This window comes from Amblyomma americanum, chromosome 8 (assembly GCF_052857255.1).
Source record: "Amblyomma americanum isolate KBUSLIRL-KWMA chromosome 8, ASM5285725v1, whole genome shotgun sequence".
Classification (NCBI taxonomy): domain Eukaryota; kingdom Metazoa; phylum Arthropoda; class Arachnida; order Ixodida; family Ixodidae; genus Amblyomma; species Amblyomma americanum.
In genome coordinates this window covers 12,775,249-12,797,977 of record NC_135504.1, presented here as the reverse complement: position 1 = coordinate 12,797,977, position 22,729 = coordinate 12,775,249, and the positions used below count along the sequence as shown (strand labels likewise).

General features: G+C 45.7%; 1 protein-coding gene across 1 annotated transcript in view; it reads right to left on the bottom strand.

Moving 5' to 3' along the window:
* The window catches only part of LOC144100925 (fatty acid synthase-like), a 55,681-nt gene that overhangs the window by 17,408 nt on the left and 15,544 nt on the right, over positions 1-22,729 (bottom strand). Inside the window, exons 5-17 of the mRNA XM_077633848.1 lie at positions 20,621-20,743; positions 19,039-19,272; positions 17,317-17,618; positions 15,501-15,887; positions 13,781-13,970; positions 12,810-13,039; positions 11,486-11,689; positions 8,786-9,043; positions 7,717-7,933; positions 5,434-5,688; positions 3,803-3,976; positions 2,195-3,419; positions 1,615-1,769 (exon numbers count right to left, since the gene is read on the bottom strand). Of these exons, the coding sequence (XP_077489974.1) occupies positions 1,615-1,769; positions 2,195-3,419; positions 3,803-3,976; positions 5,434-5,688; positions 7,717-7,933; positions 8,786-9,043; positions 11,486-11,689; positions 12,810-13,039; positions 13,781-13,970; positions 15,501-15,887; positions 17,317-17,618; positions 19,039-19,272; positions 20,621-20,743 (3,954 nt within the window). The remainder of the gene's footprint in view (positions 1-1,614; positions 1,770-2,194; positions 3,420-3,802; positions 3,977-5,433; positions 5,689-7,716; positions 7,934-8,785; positions 9,044-11,485; positions 11,690-12,809; positions 13,040-13,780; positions 13,971-15,500; positions 15,888-17,316; positions 17,619-19,038; positions 19,273-20,620; positions 20,744-22,729) is intronic.

Below are 22,729 nucleotides of genomic sequence, written 5' to 3'. Positions count from 1 at the left end.
CAATAACTAATGCCCACTCATGCATATTACGTCACAAACCGACCGCTCATGGTGAGACCTGTATTTTGTTTAGTGGTCTTTTCTAACTTAAAAAAGCTTCGTTTTCGGCGGGAGTCATTTTTTCTTTTTTGTGGTTTGAACACGGGGCCATATTGATAAAGGACAAATTCAACCTTTTCTTAATGTGCTTTTAATGGATCCTGAAGAAATCCTCAGAAAATAAAGCACAAGCAGCACCCCAGCGTTTGATATTAGTATCTTGTATTAGCACCCAAGCGCCAGGTAACTTTACGACAACCGTAATGATTTTTACGACTGACAGGCAACAATGCTAGTGACATGTTGAAAATAACGAGTTGTTGTTCAAATGCAAAGTACTTTTCTAATGTCCACACACATTTATTTTATTACGTGTGAGAGATACGTCGGTGCAGTCGTGGAGGCGGCTATTGCAGCAAGGCGGGCATTTAGAACGTGATAAAGCTGCTTATTTCACGATTAACTAAAATTTCCTAATCACTTTTTTGTTTTTATTTTATCAGAAGTATATACAGGGAAATTAAAAAACCGTCAACGTGCAAGGTAAGCCTGTAGTTTTAAATTTTCTTTATCGGCTGTGTGGCCCGAAACTCTGAACTTCAAAATTACGGTTTGAAACTTTCGATTTGCTTTCCCGTGTCGCATATTTATCATATGTTGTCGCCACGCGTAATAATGCCGCTGCAATCACGGCAACTGCTTCTACGCCATAAAATACTTATAAGACGACTGCATTTGCTGTATAATAAATGTGAGCGATACCATCCTAAAAATGTGAAACGCGAGAAAGCGAGCTCAGCAAGCTTTTCAATGGATAATTGTAACTTTCGATATTTCGAACCGCATTACCAATAAATAAAATGCAAAAACAGTGCTCACCTGCGATGGTGGCATCCTTCAATTATAAAAACCTCGACCCATGAAATAAAGAATAAAAAAAATTGGCGGTGGTATAGCTTCGGTTAAACCTGGAGTGACGCGATAGCTACAGCTGGCCGAGTGGTCACGTGGCCAACCACCTGACGAACCACGTGATCAGCCACGCGGCGAGCCACCGGCAGCTGCTCCCCACCACGTGACCTACCACGTGACAGCGTGGCGGCGCCGCCACGCTGAAGGGTGGAAATGCTACCGTAATGTAGCTATCGCTACAAATGTTTATTAGTTATTGCGAGTTACTTACGTCTCATTGTATAGCTCAATCACGTAAACAATGATCCTCCTTGTTATAAAGTCTATGTACACGGACGGCACGAATGTAACTCTCACAGTTTTTAAAATAAAGATCTGTAAAGTCTAAAAACTATCACGCTGTTTATAAAGCATATGTCGTAATCAAGAAACTGAATCTTCGCTTCTCTTTTGCCGTTGGGCCCACAGTTGCTGATCGCTTTGTGCGTTAGAATGTGTAAGAGCTGGAAGTGTTGTTAAAGCATGAAAGCTTTTATGTCTAAGCCCTGAGCTGTGATCCGCACCTCCTAGCGCTCTTTGTACTTCATTTGTCTACGCTATGCTGAGTACGTAGCAGACAATAAAAGAACTAAGAGTGACCAGGGAGTGCAATACTAAACTTACTTGAAAACATCGTCAGGTGCTTAAAGGAGCCCCAGCGTCCGTCGCGTCTCACATTCACCATGAGGTCGCACTCCAAGAGGTCTTTGTACGGCGGGTCTGTAATTTTTGGCTCAGTATCCTTCACCGACTTCTTAAGGTTTGCGTCGAAAACACACCTGATAAGGAAGAAGAGAAACCAGAGGTTCAGTTAGACACAGGGCTATTGGACAATCACGATATTCGTCAGCAAAAAGTGATGTGGTCTGCGATTTACTGTAAGGCTAACATTATGTTGCGACAGCATATTCGATTGTTCGACAAGGCAACACACTACATTTGATGCACTGAGGATCATGCCGTCAGTATTAAGTAGTTCAAAGAAAAGAACAAGGATAGGAAAAATAATATTCAAGCGATTGAGTCAGTAAACAAGGGAAGGTGGGAGAAGCGCAACGATTTATTCATCAGGGTAGCTTACAAATATTTCGGCTCTTCTTACTGCAACAGGGGTTTTCGCAACTGCACCCATGCTGATAGTTTCCTTGGCAGGTATAATAAAAGCATCAATCTCATTCACATCAAAACGCACCCTGAGGCTTACCTTAAACGGCTAGCTCCAGTCTCTTCTCGGAAGCAGTTCATCAAACCAACAACGCCACTGGTGCCGGTGTCCTTTGGAACCAACCACAAGTTGTGTCCGGCCGGTTTGTTTTTAACCTCAGTAATCTTGTGCTTTAGTGTCTCGATCCAATCGAATGTCGTGTTGTCGACTGCAATAATTTCCTGCTTTGTGGTTTCTGCGGGGGCACCCATTTTTCTTAGCAGAAGCAGCGTGGACCACTTGTTAGATTTGAATCCAACCAGCCGAAATCCGCAGCTTGTGAGGACTGATGTTACCGTCTCTGCTGTATGAACTGTGGCCGATACGTGGCCAACTTTTGACAAGAATACTTCTACCGGAGTCAATGCTGTGCGCAGAAAAAGAAGCACATATGTCTGCTCTTTGCAAAGAGTTGCCAGCTGCTCAGCCAAGGCTTCCAGACCCCCTGATAATTGGGGGAGAATACGAGCCACAATCAGCTGGGCATCAGGGAGCCGATTCACAGAGTTTGACGCCAGATCCCATGAATACATCTTGGTGCCTTCCGGTAATTCCTGCGACGTGACGTCATCTGGACAAGGGTGGGCGACGGCGCACTCAATCTTGAGCAACAGGTTAGTCAGCGGCAGCAGCTTCGACACAGATGGCGTTACGAGCAAATGGCTTTCTTCGAACGCCAGTTCTAGAACAAGGATTTTCTTACCGCCCGTATTTTCCACGACGACGTCGAGAACGGGCCTCAAGGGATCCTCCTTCAAAAGCGCTGTGTTAAGGATGTCTTCGTAAAGGTCCTCCTTGTGGCTGGTCAGTGCCCATTGCACCGCGGAGACGAGAGAGAATCCGGGGCATTTGACTTTCGCCTCGATAGCTGTGAGAACACGCAACAGACCGTATTTCTCCGGAGCGTTACTGAGGTATTGGTTGAGCAATTTTTCGGATATATCTTTGGAATCATTTATTAGTCTTGAAGCTTCACTCATTTCCTCACTGCTTGCCTCAAGGATTCGGCGGACAACGGCGCTACACACTCGAACGTATTCCTGTAGGCAAGCATGTCGTTCTTGAATAAGTGCTTCATCGTCGAAGTACGGTATGAACAGGTACTCATATAGGTAAGGGGTCTGCTGCACGCCGCGCCGCGGAGCGATCGTCGCTTTGAGACCTCGAAAGGCAACCCCTCCGGCATGGCAGGTTTTGAGGCAGCTATCATAAACAACACGTACGCCTGCACAAAAGAAAATAATAGCGTGTAAAGAAGATGGCAATTGACTATGCGGCTTTCGCTAAGAAGATACAAAATTATGTTCGAGGAAACAGCTTTCCTTTGGACTACCCTGGTTTATCGTTTTTGGGCCGCCTAGAGTTTTATTTAAAATGAACTTTTTCGCTCATACATCGCAGTGGTTGCAGCAGAACAGTTGAACCGAGGGTACAGAAAGGAATTATCAAACAGACTTTGGCGAAATTGCAGCTTCGTACACGTCCGTTTGCTTTTTCCTGTCTATATCTTCGTTTTAACCTTTATGCTGCAACCATCGTGAAGAACTTCAATAAATGATCACACACAACGAAAAGAACAGTAATGAAGGTGGCTTTAGCAGTGCTCACCTCTGTCTCCGACCTTCTGGACGACCTCACCGTGCAGCCTGGGATCGATGAGGCACCACTGAATTCTTGCGGGCATCCTGAACGCTCGGAGTGGGTCAACAAAGGCGCAGAATTGAAGCATGCCGTCGATGAAGGTCACCCAGTTCTCTGCCCACAAGAGTGTGCCACATGGTTCTGAGTGGGACAGAATGCACAGAGTTAATTTTTACTACGTCTAAGTGCATAATCCACGCACAAAGATGTGCAAACCAATATTTTATATATAATGGGTACAAGATTTTTTTATCCGCGTATTCCATTCTGAGAGAAGAGCTCCTTGTAACTTTGTAATCGTACATAATGACAACCGATTGCTTCACGCTTCATTGAATACATCAGTCGCTCATACACCCAACGCACCAGCTACGCCATCGAGGGTTTAAATACACACTGCTTCCATAATTATATACTCACTGCTCGCTTTTCTGTCGCTGCTTAAACATTGTACTTTAGACGATAAGTGCAAAATAATAGATTGTTATTAATATAAAATGTACCCAGTAATGTTATTCCTATCTTATCGCGCATGTGCAGAAAAAACAAAATTGAATGATTAGTTTGCAGAGGTTAGCAGAGTAGTTCTAGCAGTAAAACACGCCTTACTCTCATGGACAGAAGTGAAGAAACTCAGCATAGAAACATTTCACGTGGTTCATTGTGAACACTGCTGTTTTAACATTAGCGTGCGTGAAGGCTAAACTGCACTGTTTCATTTTCGAGTTTGTTAAAAGGAGAAATATCTGTAATTGCATTACCTTCAAACATTTGAGTGAGTCAACACGAAGGCCGACATTAATGCTTGCCTGTGTTATGCAAGATTGGCCAATTACGGCTTAATAACCCTAAAACAAAAAAAGACAAAAAATGATTATTTTTTTATTCTAGAAATCTGCGTTGCCTGTGCGCAAGCACGGTCCACAGTATGTATATAAGTGAAGAGATTTCTGTCTGAATTTTTGAGGGGATAGATGAGCGAAGCAATCGCTTGTTTGAGAACAATTTTGGTCGCAAAAAATTGGCGGGATAGATATTGTCATCGTGAGCATTATTTTGCCAAATATTGCCATTCAGCAAGATAATTTACTTCAGAAGAATCGACAAATGAGCGAGTTGGTGCATCATGGACGTGGTAAAAAAAAACGCAGCGACGACGGACACGTACGAAAAAGGAAGACGGACATGCGCTGACTAACAACTAAGGTTTATTGAAAAAAAAAGGTGTTAATACACTCCACCCTGGTTGTTTTTTGGAGTGTATTAATACCTCTGTTTTTTACAATAAACCTCAGTTGTTAGTCAGCGCTTGTCCGTCTTCCTTTTTCGTACTTGTCCGTCGTCGCTGCGCTGTTCTTTACCACGTCCATAATATTTTCCTTCGGAGTCAGAAATCATATCGAAAAAAGAATTGTTAGGAAAGGGACATAAGCATACTTAATCGTTTTTTAAACTGCTTTCTTACTGCTTTTTTTACCAGCCCTACTACATGTAGTCCTACAGTAGCTTAGACCACTTCATAAAACTAGCACTGTATTTCGTGCTTGTGAGAGGGCACTGAGAACGCACAACGGAGCAGAGTACCCCGAAAGACCAACCGTGCAAGCTGGCCCTCAGCACGCTTCGGAAGCCTTCGGTGTAGCCGTAGCCACGAAGTCGTAGGTCTTTGTAGATGTCCTCGGCGTCAAGCTCGTAGACTGAGGTCTCGGCTGACGGGCTTGACAGATCCTCTTCGACGACCTTCTCGCCTTCCCTGGCGACGCGTATGCGACCACTCGCCACCAGAGAGCCACCCTCGCTGATCTCGAATTCCCCGGAAACTGGCATGACGTGCACCGAGAAGCGCACCGTACCTGCACCGCAACGTTACCACGTGAGCCGGAAAACCTTTCGCGGTTCCCCTCAGAAACGTCTGCAAAAAGTTATTGTGTTTCCGACATTCTATGAGGGTAGAAGCTATCAAGAGAAAATAAGTTTTATTTCTTTTGTCTCTACTTAACATTTATGTAAAGAAGCCAGCTTTCAGTTTACTGCGAAATGTTTCTACATGCCATGCCTGTGCCGAGATATTTACTCTTGTTTTAGGTCGGTCATAGAACTTATGTTTCTCGCTTCTCTATTCTTCAAAGTTCTCTCGAAGTTGCTTTTAGGCCCAAAGCGGCAGTACTTTCAGCATAGTTGGCCTTATGGGTGCCATTTCATACGTAACATGGGGCGTAGGTCATAAGTGTCTGGGCTTAGTGCCTGGGCCTACGGCCCAGATGGCTCTGAAGTAAAGGACGTTCATCGATAAAGATGGCCGCTGCTATGATACTCCGGCGTTTTTTCTGCCACCAAACTGCTTCTAGTAAATCCATTCAATTCATTGTGGTGTGTTTTGCTGAGATAGATTTAATATCCTTATCCTCATGGTACCCAATCAACATACATTCGTCCGTCATTATTCGTCAGTCACGAGGCGAGGCATTTCCATTCTCGATTTAAGCAGGCTGCACCTCTATTTCGCCTTAAATCGCGAGTCTCTCTGGTATATGCCCAAAAGGAAAGCATTATGTCTGCCTAATAGCGAACAAGCGCCATTCTGCGTTTACTAGTGTGCGCTATATTTCATCATCAAGACCCATCAACGTTTGAAGGTTTGCCCTTCTGCTAGCGGTTATAACTGGTCAATGTATCCTCACTGATGAGTTTACATTGCGGCCAGGGCGAATTTTAAGGAAATAAACCTTTTTTCTGTGTTGCCTTATTTAAAGGGCTGGTCGACGCTGTCCACTAAAGCATTCTGTTTACTCCTGTGGTGAGAAGCCTTAGAACAAATAGAGAGTCATCAAACAAATTTTAGTGAACAGCTTTTATTGCAGCCTACTGGCATAGCTTTGAAGCTCGTCGTGCTTTCTCCTGCCTGAATTACGATTGATGATGACGTATGTTGCTCGCTACAGCTATTTGCCTTCGTAAGGCACAATTTGCTGTCTTCGGTGACATTATGCGACCCATTTTACCCCTGACGTGCATCCAGTTACACCTGGCGCATGCGTGGTAGTGCACTGCAGTTATATTGTGCTATCAGGACTACAGAGCATGACGGCAACAGAGCAAATGCGCCCTTTGGACAGCCCACGAAATCAAATAAAGCAAGTAATGGTGCCGAAAACAAGAATAGTAGCTCGATCTACTTGCGGAGTGGAGCGTATGACAGCGATTCAGATTCACCAATATCACTGTGGTTCTGACAACCCAAACAGACTTCTTGGGAGGCGTTCGCTCGCAACTGCAAATTAAAAAATTGCCAACCGAGGTGTATGAAAGGAAGCTAGATGATTTCCTTCGTCTTAACTTATAAGGTGAGCCGCTGAACGGAGGCGCCTCAAAAGCAAGTGATCCATCGGTCCAGATGATACACCAGTGATTATATTTCGGCCTACTTGCAGTGTTGGCGCGCGCATGGGGTAACTAACAAGGGCGAGGATATTGGCTGTTTGTCAGCAGATCAAGAGAGGGATTTGGTTTCAATTCACACCCTGTTTCACGGCGGTCATGGCTATAATTTTTACAAATGTACAAGAATACAGATCACTGATAAATGGAAGGTGCTTATGTAAAACGCGTGTCTTCCCAAGGCTAATTTCACTGAAACACGCCGGAACTTACTCAAGCAACTACCCGTAGCGGGTTTATAAATTAGCATTTTTTTCCCAGTCGCAGTATACGGTACTCAAAGGCACAAAACCTCAATGCAGTTAATACATCACTTTCTATGATATTAGGCGCCTCTTTACAGCAGTCTTACTACATGAACGAACCATCCGTAGGAGTGTTGAAAACACTTGTTGAAAACGCAAGCTGCTAAGGGCCTTAGAGAGCGTTTCTGGGTAACCCACCTGTCTTTGGCAAGATAGTGGCCCTGTGAAAGCTGACATCCTCGAACACCACAGCCACCTGGTGATATGGCTTGCCGGTACTCTTGGTCAGGGACTTCCAGGCCAGGACCATGTAGCCGGCCGCGGGAAAGATCACACGCCCGTCGAGCTGGTGACCAGACAGGTAGGCGTCTGCCTCGTTAGAGACCATGTTTATCTCGACGACTTCATCAGTAACCTGCACATATGAGGGGTGCCGCGTTTGAGAGCGGGCAGTTATGCCAAATTCCGGTACGCTTAAAATCAGGTGAGTGAAAGAGGAAAGAGAGGGTTCTACTTGTTCTCAAACTTCTGGGAAATCACGGTTTTTGCTCGTACGGTGTGCTGAATGAACTACACCAAGCAAGTCACCGGTCAATTTCAAAGGAAGACTAAAATGAACTGGGGACCAAAAAAGATTTACACACGTTCATAATGCAGGCGGTCTACACAATACTCCCATTTACGCAATATGATCACCTAGACAAAGCTCTGAGCGTCGCTGCAAGGCAAAGAAGCTTATCATCGGGTGCGCGAACAGTGAAATCTAAAAGCATTACAAACTTTAGTGGTTTTGGGACAGGCAGTCAATGGGCGGCAACCACAGCTATCTGGAATAAAACTGGCAACCACAGCTATCTGGAATAAAGGCGATAATTTAGACAAGTGGGCATACCAAGTGTTCCTTTGAAAGCGTGTTCTAAGTCAGAGTTTAATGAGGGTGGAAGACTATCAATAAATGTAGAGTATGGACAGTTTGCTACAAAGCACGGTGATGCTTTTATATGATAAAATAAATAACGAATGCAATGGTTGCCGCATATAGCATCAAGAATGGTACAGCACCCGTTCGGAACGGGGGCGATGCTTCTACACTGCAGGCCGATCTTATACATTAGGCGTCATTTTCCAGATTGAAGTGAACATTTTTTCATTGGCGTTCATTGTCCATTAACCCTTCACTGACCTAACAATGCAGCCAGCTTTTAAATGCTCACTGCCTGATGGTGTAGTTGCGACGAAAACTCACGCAGTTGGTTCCCAGCCCTACCTGTCTAGAGCCGCCGAACTGGTTCCATTTGGCGACGGTCCATCGCTGCGAATGATCCCAGCTGACAAGGTGGCCGATGCTGGGCGTGCCCCTGGGCACGGGGAATGGCACCGTCGGATAGAGTTGTGATAGGTCCAGCTGTACACCCACTGTGTGCAGCTTTCCGAGCGACTTCAGAAAGAACCTGAGGTTGTCCTCGTCCCGCTTCATCAGGCCCAGGCACGTGGCGTTCGGGCCAAGAGCGCGCCGCAGAATAGGCTACGAGTAGTTGAAGAAATGGCAGTTTGTCTGGTGGACTGCCGACGCCCTACATGCAGTGTTCACCTGGTGGCGGCCATCAGTAATGCGACGCCTCCGCCAGCTTAGAAACTCCAGATAAATGCTTTTAGCTTGCGTTGGCTGTCATCACGTGCTGTATTGCGCGAAACATAAAACAAATTACGCATTCGTATCAAAATATCTCAACATATGGTGTAGATAGAAAACTAGTTGATTTTGACAGTAAGTATGCAGGATACTGGGTCGGCATTATGAAGAGCGTTGAAGGGAGGGCCAAAGTGTTTTTCTGTGAGATTATGGCAAACTCATTCGGAAATAGCTGACAATTATTGCATGCAGAAAAAGAAAAAAAGCGAAATTAGAAAGCAATCAGTTGATAATTAAAGAAAGAGTGCTCAATTTTCGGACCACAATCAGGATGCTTTGGAAGGTGCAGATACAAGAACAAACACCGGGTAGGAAAATTTATGTGCAATGTGTGCTAAGCATGAAGAGACAATGCAAAATATTTTGCCGGAACGTCGAAGTACCCGTGCCACTGTCGATGTCGGCCAGATAAACATCCCTGAGGCACTTTGGTTTATCGATAACGAAGGTGATGTGAGTCTGTCTATGGCAGTCTTCAGTAAAGAACGGTTGGATAATTTGACACTGTCTGCCGCAGACTTCGATAAAGGACGTTTGGATAATTGACAATTTAAAAGCAGGGAAGGAAGAAAAGTTACGCGCCAAAATCGATATATCCTGAAAACAATTTAAATTTCTCAAGAGAAAGGAGAATTGGGGTTGTAGTGATTGAGGGTAAAAAAAAGGCTGGGTTGCAAATCAAGAACTCTGTGTTTGGTGGCACTCCACGCCACCCAGTGTAAAAGGGACGTTCATACCATGCATACACTATCAATCCATTCATACCACAAGAACTGCATATGTTTGGTACATCTCATCGATTTGCTATTGCTGATGATGATTATGAATTTTTATGGTGCAAGGGCATCTATGGCCAAAGAGCGCCATGGCACAAGGTATTTTCTTTTTCTCAAGGTGGGGTCAAAGACCCATTTCCCAAGCATTTCACCCTAAACAAGCCGAGCACCAGACCAGGGGAAAGCTTGTACCTATTGTATCACCGGTGGGTACCCGGCGGCACTGGGGATCGAACCCCGCACCTCCGGCATACGAGGCGGATGCGATTTGCTATTGCTATAGCGGTGCTAAAGCTGGTTGCATTTTGCAAATTCAGGTGTTTTAACTCGTAACTACTGTCGGCCATCAGTAACAACATCTTCGCGTACAATCTAACCACACTCTTTTTTTTAAACTACCAATCATAATATTCCTATTGAGGTCGGCGGTGTTTGTTAATGAAGGCGGACAAATGGCGCTAATTAATAATCTCAATCAAAGCTGCGAATGGTCAAGCAAAAGGCAAATGCATTGCGGAGTTATACTAAGCGATGGCTTTCGACTGCCCAAACTTAAAAAAAACATACTAAAGCAGCACAAACAAGACAAGGACGTCGGAAGGACACGCGCAACACGACAACACGTGGTCCTTGTCTTGTCTGCGCTGTTTTAGAACGAGTACCTACCAACTCGCCCAGGCTTCTACTTTGGCTTAAAGAGCAGGCGAGACTTCAACTTATGAATTAGTACAGAGTGCTCAACGGCGAACAAAGGGCTTCAATTCCTTCACACAGGTGCGCAAGGGCAGAATAAATAGGATGCCGGTCTGGCGCGGGATCTATTTGCGACAAATCATACAGATGCGCCGCTCCAGTCGAGTGTATAAGATCCTTGCTTTCAAGAGCTCGTGCCCAAGCTGAGCTCGAGTCTGCCCGGACTTCCTCAATATAGTGCACTTGTATTCGGCAAGTGAGATACTAAAATAAAAAGAAATCTAATCAGTGACTATTTGTGTGCTTGAGAAATGATCGTATGCGCAAGATTAAGCTATGGACTTCAAAGTGCAAAGGACGCAAGAATAGACTGAGAAATAAAGAAGACAGCTCCCATGAAATGTTCCAACTAAACGAAGCCCTGTCTAGTCAGTAATTCTATAAAGACCGACTTTAGTGCAGCGGGCGTGAGGTTGTATCAGTATGATCTGTGTTGTTATACTCTGCAAGGAATTGCTATTACCGTCCCAGTGATATTCGCGATTTCCTTTGTTTCTTCAATATCTGTTCACTCGTTAGGGTTCATTATTGGTGGTGTTATATTCTGGTTTCACTTCTTTTTTCCCCTCGCATTGATGTTTTTGTTCTATTCGCTGAATTACGCTATTCACGTGCGCTTTCAAAGCACTAGCTGCTGCGTGTTTCAGTACAGTGGTCTGGTGCCCTTTCCTATCATGCCTAGTGTTTAAATCATTCTATGCTCAGTGTCCAACTTCTGAGAATTAAGGCTTAGCTTAATGCTTACTTGCAACAGGCAGTGGGGTCCGATCTCTACGAAGATGGCGTTCTCGGGCGCGTGCGAGATGGCCTCGTGGAAAAGCACGGGATCAACGAGATTATGGACGAGGTACTCTCCCGAGCAGTTTAGACATACAGGCTCATGCCACCTGCTCTCCGGCATGCAGGAACTGACCCATCGTCTGCTGCGTTGCTTCGGCACTGGAACTACCTGGACAACAAAAATATATTATCTTGAATTCAAATGAATAGGTTTAATTTTATTTAATGTTCATGAGACAAGGCACAGGATTTGTCCCAGTAGGCGCGGAAAACGAAAGAATACACAAATACTGCACTCAGGAAAAAGCGAACAGAAATGAAATAATGAATAGGACTAATAAAGTGTGCTTCACTCACAAAAAACAGCTGGTGTTCCGCCGTGAAGCCAAAAAAGTGGTCTATCTTTCGTGCCTCCCATGAACAAAACATGTCTAACAAAGAATGTACTTGTGCAAAGAACACAGGACACAACAAAGATTTCATAATCTTGCAGATTATGAAATCGTATGTCGTATGTTTTACTTTGTTGTGTCCTGTGTTCTTTGCGCAAGTACATTCTTTGTTAGAAATGAACCAACTCACCCAGACAAGAGGGTTAATTGAACAAAACATGACCTTTCAAGGGTTCGATTAACCGCGACATAGCAACAAAATAACATCCCTCTCAAAAAATCGCTATGCTCTTTTATATGTACTTTTAAGGCTCAATGTGGCCATGGATTACCGATATTGAAGGCAGTGCCACTCTGACCAGAGGCGACCGACACAGCTGCACCAAATAAGGGTGAGAGCAGCTACACAATGTAATCGGTAGCTGAGGACGTATATAAACATCTGGGACATGCGTAACGAATTGTTGCCTTTGAGGTGGAATGACTCAGTAAGGCATGTTGCTGGGCAAGTTGGTTAAGCATCTTTGAAACTTGGCAAGAATCCACCTTGGCGCAAGTAAAACCACACACACAAAGGTTGCCTTTGAGGTGGAAGGAGCTTTTTTTAGAAAGTACATAATTTTCGTATTGTTTCTTTTTAATCATTATATGAAATGTATAGGGCGTTTTGGATAAACAATGCTCAATGACACGTAAATACGAACGGGCAGACTCTATTTCACGTTGGTGCTGCCTCCCGTGAGCACAACTGAAATTATTTATATGCTCCAGCGCCTGTTTTGTTAGGACCTAATTTCCGGTTGCTACCAGGGGTGATACCTTGGCTTGTGTGCCATAAATAGGTACCTCCGTTAAAATATTATGACATGCAGGATAATACGTCATTTGATTTCTCACCTTATGCACGGCATCCAGGAAGGCCGGAGCGATAATCTTCATGTCCTGGCTATGAAAGGCAACGTTCGCGCTGTCAACCTCTCGTGCGAACACGCCTTCGGCCCTGAGCCCTTCGACCAGCTCGGTCACGGCGTGCTTAGGGCCGGACACGGTAACCGAATCCTCGGCGTTGTGGCAAGCAGGCACCACGCCATCTCGACAGCGCTTCGCCGCCTCTTCCCACGTCAGCCCTGAACAAGCGGTGCCTCAGTCGTCCACTCAGAATTCGGGTAGTAAACAGTGTCTTGCAATTCAAACGCTCGCATTAGCGTATGTTTCAAAAAAGAAAATTACAACTTGCCATCTTTCTTTAATGTTTTGCAGAACCTTTCCGAAAGCATCAATAAACGACTCCAAGAAAGGACCATGTATGCTAACAGGAGAGGACCGCCCATAGCTTCTCTTATTTTAGCCAAGGGCCGAGTTCTCGAGATCAGCCCTGTAAAGGACACTCTTGCAAACCAACCATGCCTCACAAGGGCGGCAATGAATCCCGGAACTCTTTTCTTCTGTTTCTAGGTTTATATATTACGCTGATTTCGGCCTCCGTACGCACCAGGTAACCCCACCCCGTCGCCTCCTTCAGGCTTGCTCTAAGACTTACGCCATTCTTTATGATGTTCCAATTCAACGCGATCGAATGCATCACCCGGAATCCACAATGGCTTATCACATCTGACTAACTTTTTTTTTTACTTAAATTCTCAAGCGCCCGAAGTAAAGAAATTGCATTTCACAGCTTTTGAAAAGTCGAAAACCTTTCGTTCACTTTACTGAAATTACCTCGAACTGCATGAACAGTTTCCGATTAACTCCAGTAAACTTAAATTGCATTCAGCCGCATATGTGTCGCCCCAGGTGAGTCTCTGCTTGGGGAATTTCGCAGTTGAGCCCTGCCTCGTCAAAGAGGCGTGAGTTACCGCGGAACTTACCGACAGCGGCCATGGCTCCATCAGGCAAGTTTGCCAAGTCAATGCAGCGCCCTCTCCGGTACGCACACAGCACGGCCTGTTCACTTGTCAGGCAGCCATCCGCGTAAGCGCAGCCGATTTCCCCTACAGAATGGCCCACCATGCCATCTGGCTGAATCCCCACAGCTCGAAGCGTGTCGACGAGAGCCACCTGTCGGCCGAACAGAAGGTCAAAATGAATCTGGAGGTGAAACCTACATGCAATATAACTGCTAAAGAAACCAAGTTTTTACACGAATATTCCTTCAATTGGCTAAACTCCGATCAAAATCTTGCGATATTTGCCGGTTTGCGCAAAGTGAAATCAATAAATACAATAAATCAAAGAAATATCTGTGACGTCGAAGCCATGCCGCGGCGGCGCGAACAGATTAGCTTCGCTGGCCACTGCACGAGGGCACTATGCTATCGACGCAGCCGAACACTTCTCGTGTTAATCTCCAACACTCTCATCCCTCCGTGTGCGGTAACCCTCCCCCGCGGTCTTACCCGTGCAGAGGAGGTTGCGCTTACGAGGATCTGGGTCGGGGTTGCCCTCACACCTGCCTTCATTTGGAAGTGGCGTCAGTACCGGGATTTGTTTCCTCGACCAGGGTGTCCGATATGTAAACACGAGGACATTGAGGCCGACATTAATCACTTACTGTGTGACTGCCCAGCTCTCAAGCCTACAGGGATCCGGCACCTGAAGGTGGCGGGTCTTTCACCAAGCAACCCTGCTTCATACATTGCCTGGACGCAGGGACCGTGCCATCGTTCTTTACTGGACTTCATCAAATCAGCTAACCTTTTTTTCCATTCATTTAATCACTACTACATCTTTCATCACACCTTGACCCATCACTGATTCCCTGGGGCAATATATTTCGCTTAAAAAAACTCCAACACACTTCCGCCTTGTGCATTGCACACCGTCGTCTTCATCAACTTCCGACTGCGGCGCGAACAGATCAGATCAGCTTAACCTCGATCAGAGCTCAACCTGAGTATAACATCGTCTCACGTGCCGCCGACTCAGTAAAGCAACACCGTGAGCCAACCAGGCTAAACACATGCTTTCGCACGGCTACACAGTTCAACAGCGTTAAAGCCCCGACATTTTTTGAAGGCGTCGTGAATGCGTGCTAAGTGTGCACTGTTCCGAACGGAAATTCAGTACTTTCTGACGCGTTACTCGAAATTTGCTTATACACAGCGCTCATCGGTCCCTCCCATTTAAATGCTCTATTCACTTTCCCCAAGTTCAGGGTACTGTTTAGCTCCCGCCTTTCTTTTCCCATGCTTTATCTGTCGTGCAGTCGGCCGAACAAAAGCATACTTATTGGTCTATATGTTTTCGAGGGAGAGATTTTAGAACATGATGAGTGAACAGCGCTACAAAGGTGTGACAAAGGCAAGACAAGTGCTGTTTTGAACTTGTCTTGCCTTTGTCCCGCCTTTATTGGGCTATTCCCCCGCCATGAATGCTTACCTACTTGCCCAAATGTGAGCTTTTTACGCATTCAATTTTAGAACAGCACTTATCGCAAGGTGAGGAAACTTATGATTACAGGAGCAAGACGGGACGGCACCTGCACTAAATACATAACACTTGCCGTGAACAAAAAAGCCACATTACTCCTACACATTACTGCACACAGGCGTTTCAGGTCCGCCGGACGAGTAGTCGGGCAGAACGCACCTGCACAGCCACGACGGAGGCCTGAATCGAAGCCATGGATTGGAACACGTCGTTGTCGTTGGTCGCTACGTCGATGACGTCCACGCCGAGCATCGTTAGAACCTCGTGCGACTTGCGCATGGAACGGGCGAACGGCTCAAACTGCATCATCCGACGCGCCATGCCTTTCCACTGGCAGCCCATGCCGGTGAAGACGAACCACAGAGGGCGCTTCTCGAATGGGGCACGCTCCACGACCTTGACAACTTCCTTGCCGGAGCCGTCCACAGGAATCACAGCGAATCCCCTGTACGGGAACTGCTTGACGCTGGGCTGCCCAATTCGGTTTAGGAGGGCGTACGCCGCGTCTGGGTAAGGTCCCTCCTCTTCTAGCTGGTCGAGCGTACGCTGGAATGGAAGTCCACATCTTAATTTCGACGTCATGTAGGCTGGAGGACAGAAGCAAGAAGCTCACTTGCGAGGACACAAATATGGGCCCTCGTTAAAGGGCGCTCCGGGACTTCACACAAGGTGCCTACTTAAGTATTTTTAATCTCTCTGTCGTGTAAATATAGAACAATATCATATTTATGTCTTTTATTTGTACCAACACACAAATTTCTAGGGATTGAGAACTAGCACATTTCAATATAAGGCAGTAAATATAGAAAATATATCACCTAGTAATGCACAAGTGAATGCTGTAATATGGAACAATGTTCAAGATAAACGCGTCACAATACGACGCATTGCTTGCCATCACATCAGGAACAACGGCGTCTGCAGGCTCTATCTAGCGCACTAAAATATCCTAATCAACTAAAAAGCGTTTTCAGAGACATGTCTAGACGAAAGCGCGCTTGAAGTCGAAAGCCAGAGCGCTGCCTGTTGGATTTAGGGCTCGGGTTCACTTTGGTCAACTGGGGTTTCCCCTTCACAAGGCAAGATAGGGGGGGCTTTCTCACCCCGAATTCCGCACATAGGTGCCCCTTCAGCCATTCGTCCCCCCCCCCCCCCCCTTTCTTGAGGATCAGGACTCGAACTTTGCGTTAAACGTCCCCCTCTCTTTAGTAACTCTCTACGGGGGCTACCCCTGCCCACGTTTACTCAGACAGGCATGTCCGTCTCAAAGCAAGTTTAATCGAGGTTCCAAGGAACATTCTGGTACCTCTCAATTCATATAGGAGACTGTATTAAATATGTGGACACCTTTTTCTTTTTGGCAACTACATTGTCTACCACCGAAAACTCCGGCATTACGTGTTTCACGTTCTTACTTCATATAACCAGCGAGTTACGATTAAACGAGTGCTCCTGCTTCGGTTTATGCATTCCAGACCTTCTTGAACTGCTTATGGGCATGCAGTATTTGTTTTCGTGAGCGGACTGCTACCTTTCCTCATAACAGCCGAGATAAGTGCTGCCTTAGCTATAGCAGGGCTGGGTTTACCGTTTAATGAAGGACCGGCATTTTCCTCACATAGAGGTCTATTATTACAGGCCTGGCATATTTTGTGAATTCCTGCACCATGCAGTGCCTCCCAGCGTTATGCCAATCCCAAGAAGCCCGCGCAGCCCATAACGCACAGTTGGCAACAAGCAGAAGGCAATAGAGTGCGTTTTGCTTGGTTAATGAGGAGTGTTGTCATCAAAGCAGAAAGCGGTATTGTTTAACCACAGCGCTGTCGTAGGCGAGGCCTTAGTTGCTATCTGTTCTAATTAGTGTTTCGACTCAGCCATCGAAGTAATGCACATGGAAAGAAAAAGAAAGGTTCGCTTCTAAGCTACAAGGCTGCGTCACGAATAACTCTCACAGAGAACAAAGAATTGCACTCACCGCCAGTGAATCTTCGCTGCGTCCAGCCACAATAACCAGCCTCGGAAGCTCGGGTTTTTCACGCGGAATACTGTCAACATGTGGTCCTTGGTTCGACTCAAGAATGACGTGGATGCTGGTACCCCCCAATCCAAAGGAATTCAAGCCGACCGGGCCGCAGGGGAGAGCCGTTTCCTTGTCCACTACTTCAATGCTGCCATCGTGCAAGCAAGCAATTTTAGGATTGGGTTCATTGAAGTGAAGGTTCCCAGCAATGATTCCAGTCTCCATGGCAAGGATCACCTTCGCGAGAGAGGCGATGCCTGCATCATTGTGGCACGTGGAATTAAAAGCGGGTCATGCTAACACCATAGATAACTCGTATACACGTGTTAAATCCTGGCCGGAGTGTTTGCGACACCCCGTATAATTTCAATGTGATGAGTTAAAATAAGGCATCTTTAAAACCCTCTGAATATGCTTGCAGATTTAAGTGGACATGCGGAAAGTGCATAGGAAACACTTGCATTAATCTTGTGGCAAACATATTTATACTAACCTCTATCAGTGAAAGCAGGTAACATATTCAAACAATTGTCTCGCGTGCTTCAAGCTCTAATACGCCAATAACTGTACTGTAAAGATGTCTACTTCAGCTGGTTTCTTCAATTGGAGTAGGATTGAAAAAATGTTGCATTCGGTTTCAATGTGATCATTTGTGGTCTGAAGACATCACCAGTGAGACGCTGACACAGATAGCCAGGTGTATGTAATAGATTTTACGAGTACACCGAACCGGTGCTTGTGACACGGCAACGGTCACCGGGCTCAGCACTAAAACGTACCACGAGAGCTTCTGCAATTACCATGACAAACTGATGAACATGACCCAACCCTGCTGCAACCAAACTCTATGGTACGCTTCCTCCCCCTGTTCCTAAGCGCTTATGATATGCTCCAATCGCAAGCCGCAGCGATCTCCCCCTCCACACTGCTTTTTCTCACAACGCACAACTTTCGCATTCCACCGCCATTTCTTCCGCTTCCTCAGTTACAAATTAGCGACGTTACGCTTAATCTCTACTTGCGTAAGTACCCCTGGTTGAGGTGAACTCGAAACAGGTTGCTGCTTTGAAGTACGGCGTGGATCATTATTACCTACCGCTGCAAATGAAGGGCAGTATCGACGGCACCACAATAAATACATTTTTTTTGTTGAGTGCTATAACACAGTACTGGAATGCTGCGCTGAGTTGACGGCTGATCACCGAAGAGTGAATCAGAAACGGCAGCGTGCCTTACGAGTACATTTAGCTGATAAGACCGACAGGTGGCGGAAGGGTTCTATAAGATAAAAAAAAAACGGCTGAGAATTTCTATAAACACGTATATCGCCTTTTCAAGAGACTGAGTACGACAAGCACGCATCATAAAATCTGCCACAGGAGTGGATCCCTCGGCCTGGGGTCCATCCTTCAGAGACGCTGTGTGAGCGAGTGTGTGGCGGTTATAAGTGCTTTAAAAGAAGGGACGGTAACAGCTTTACAGAGGGTGCGCATTTGGGGACCATACCATGCCGAAAGTGGCTAAGGAATGGTTGCGACAGAAAGAGGTTATAAATAAAGCGAGCAGCATGTACGCTTCCTCTTCGCTAAACACATCGTGCAGCCTGGCACAGAATGGCGGCGCACCGCATTTGTACTTCAATAGACTTCCGCGCAATGGAGGCCAGCTGTGTTTTACCAGAAGCAGGCTCCGCGTGTCCCACGTTACTCTTGACGGCTCCAACTTTGAGGGGCTTTTCGCGCTGCGGCTGACAGAAGACGTTGCTGATGGAGAGCAACTCCTGGCTGTCGCCCACTTGGGTTCCTGTGCCGTGTGCCTCAACATAGCCCACTTTGCAGGGATCCACTCCGGCTTCGCTGTAGGTGTCCCTGAGCAACCGAGCCAGAGCCTGGTGTGACGGGAAGGTTATTCCTGAAACACCGCACAAAGATTCACTTGTCAGGTGCTTTGAAGGGAGCGAAGCGCAGAAAGGAATCGAGAAAAGAATGTTTAGTTTAGAGCACCTTAAATCTTTAGGCACCCAAAGCAAACAATTATCGCAACAGCACGTGCTCAGGGCTATCAATTCGTAGTCGTCACAACCTCGCATCCAGTAACCACATCTCACAGTCACCAAGTAGAGCGGAAGGATCGTTAACGCATACCACTGTTTTTTTCCTCATAATATACGCCTCGAACAACTCACGTGTACGACGGTCCGTATGCCTGTATAAGATGTAGTTGTTTTGCCTCAAAACACGATGGATAAGATGTTTATCCTATCCAGAAGCGGAAGCACACATTCTTTGTCCTTTTTTTAACAGGCACTAAAGTGTTTCGCAACGTGTGAATAGTAATCCGAAGACTTCCTCTGATGACCCTTGCTCTTTTCAAAATAGGGTGTCATTCGAGAGTATATACCTGCAGAAAAATCGCCAACAAGAAAAGTAACCAATAAATGCAAAATTTACGTAAAAGCCAGCTTTTACGTCCCTGGAGCACTTCAGAGAGTGCTACCGTGGCACTTGACAAAATTATAATGATAACAATTCGCACAGAATTGCCTTGCAGTATGGTTGTCTTGACAGATTCTATTCTCACCTATGGCAACTTGCCTCGACTCTGCCTCTCACCATGCAGCCTTCATTCTATCATCCTTTGTGACCGCCTAAGCAACACTACAGAAACTGCTTACCAACTTTTGAGAATATAATTATTTATCTATTTTAAAAATTTCTCTGCCCACGTGAAGCATTGCGATGATACTAACAGAGTCTTTATATGGCATGCTGAGTGAGAAAACATTAAATGTATACGTGACTATCTTTTTATTTATGCGAAAAATATATTTTATGTATTCAGCTAGTCCTAAAAAGAATTCAGTTGTCAGTCAAAGCTGTGTCCTTTCCACTCAGGTACACGCCGGATCTGCCGCTCTGCAGCTGCACAATTTTATTACAGACTCCCTTACCAACGGCTATAAAAGATGTCCTCCTTTTGCCAAGAAGCAGTAAACAATGCTGTTAAATTTTGCTCCCAGAATGCACTCCTTCCTCTTTGACTCGTGTGCCGTTCATTAAAGTTACGCAGGGAGTGTGTATATCAGCGTGAGATTGGAATTTCGAAGCAATATTTTTTATTTGAAAATTTAACAGAAAACTAATTTAGAGAATTTCAGATGATCATATAACGAGGGTATATGTAAGAGTAATGTATCCATCTATACCGTGAATATTCCCTTATCCTCTGTACAAAATATCGTTTCCACTGGTACACCCACCTTCGCTCCTGTGACCATCGGAATAAGCTTTGATGTGTTTGACCTTGGCGTAGATGCGACGAGCTTCGGTTTCTCGTTGAAGGAAAAACACCCCTATGGCTTCACTTCGGGCGTACCCATTTGCTGCAACACAACAACATTCAAATATTCACTGCGCTTTTTTTCGCCATTTGCTGCAAAGCAGTTTTAGACAGTGCCCACTGAGGGGCCTAAGGTTATAAAAATTCATCCAGCAATCCATTCCATGTCTTCTCGAGTCTTTGCTTGTGTTGAAGTCATAGTAATTTTGATTCATCCTGAGGCACTACTTTGATGCGCAGGCGTTAGCTAGAATGCGAAAGGACGATATAAGGCACATATAAAAAGTTTAAATACAGAAATCGACGAAGGTATGAAAAAAAAATGGTAGCGTATTAATGTAGTTAAAAGCAGTAGACATGCGAATGCATGTGTTTAGTCTGATTGCCTCCTAATTTCGCTTACTGAGTTGTCGGCATTTGAGGCCGTGTTATTAGACTCATGTTAAGTTCTGATCGAGGCTGAACTGATGAAGACGACGATGTGCAATCATGAGCAGCGCGAGAGTGTGTTGTATTTGAAGCCTCTCCACTTTGTTTCCTCGATTTTCATTCGAATCTCCTCAAAATCTCTCAAAATTCCTTATTCGTTTTTCCAGGTCCCTCAAGTTTTATTTATGAGCCGCTTGAGATAAGTCTGCATGAATTTTTCTCCCGTTTGGATCTGCACCAAACCCTAGCCAATCACCCACCGTGGGTATGCGCTATCGCTTCGGAGGCAACAACAACAGGCGTGATCGGCTGCGGCGGTAGGATACGGCGGTAGCTCAATCCCCGTACACTTTAACGTCCATGCCTGTCCTCCAGCATTCCGTGTGGTCTGTTATTGCTAATTTAACTTTATAGCCCCTGGAAGACCAGCTTGATGGATCGACACGCAGAGCAACCTCGTTAACCTCTGTTCAGTGAACAGTGCGCCTTGGTGCGGGGGATTTGTGCTGCGCAGGACCGACCGCCTGAATGATTGCCGGATCTTGACGCATGTGCAGCAATTTTAATGTGCATGTTAAGTGCAGTGTGCGAAGACATGAGGATGCGTGTCTGCATTGCGGAATATTATACGTGCACGTAAAGCCTCAGCGGTAATGATTTCCATGCAATAAAGAAAAAACTTTGGCAATAGCATAGTGATCTCAAAGTAGAAGACTGGGCGAGTTGGTATGTACTCATTCTGAAAAAACAGCGCACACAATACAGGGAGGAAGAAAGGAAACGACGACAGGCAGCGCTCAAAACGACAACAGCCAGCGCTCGTGTTGTCGTTTCCTTTCTTCGTCCCTGTATTGTGTGCGCTGTTTTTTCAGTATAATAATCTCATACAGGGGGGCCGGCTAATCTGATCTGTTCGCACCGCCGTGGGTCCGAAACCTAATGGCGGCAATAATTGCTTATTCAAGGTCAAGGTCAAGGTTTCAGCGATGGCCCGGCTTTTGCAGCTTTGGTCCTGAAGCAAGGCCTTTGCTCTACAAAAGGTGAACACATGACCCCGACGGGACTTCTTCCGCAACTCCACATATGTTTCTATCCTACCCCAGGAAGAAAGTCTGAAAAAACACAATTTCCATGCCACGGTCATGAGATGTAAACTCTCAAAGGAAAACTGAGGAACTCTAGATGCAATGGTTCCTCTTAGTATAAATTGATTATCTGAGTTTTCGGCACATGTTCACGTTTCTACAGCAGCGAGATGTAATTATGGCTACGAAAACTGAATTTTAAAAATTTTCAATGACTCGGCTTGAAGTCCATCTCTTTTTCTTCTTCCCTTTTTTGCGCAAGTATATTGCCTTAATGCCGCCGCGGTGGCTGAGTGGTTACGGCGCTCGGCTGCTGGCCCGAAAGACGCGGGTTCGATCCCGGCCGCGGAGGTCGAATTTCGATGGAGGCGATATTCTAGAGTCCCGTGCGCTGTGCGATGTCAGTGCACGTTAAAGAACCCCAGGTGTTCGAAATTTCCGGAGCCCTTCACTACGGCGTCCCTCATAGCCTGAGTCGCTTTGGGACGTTCAACCCCTATGAACCAAACTAAACT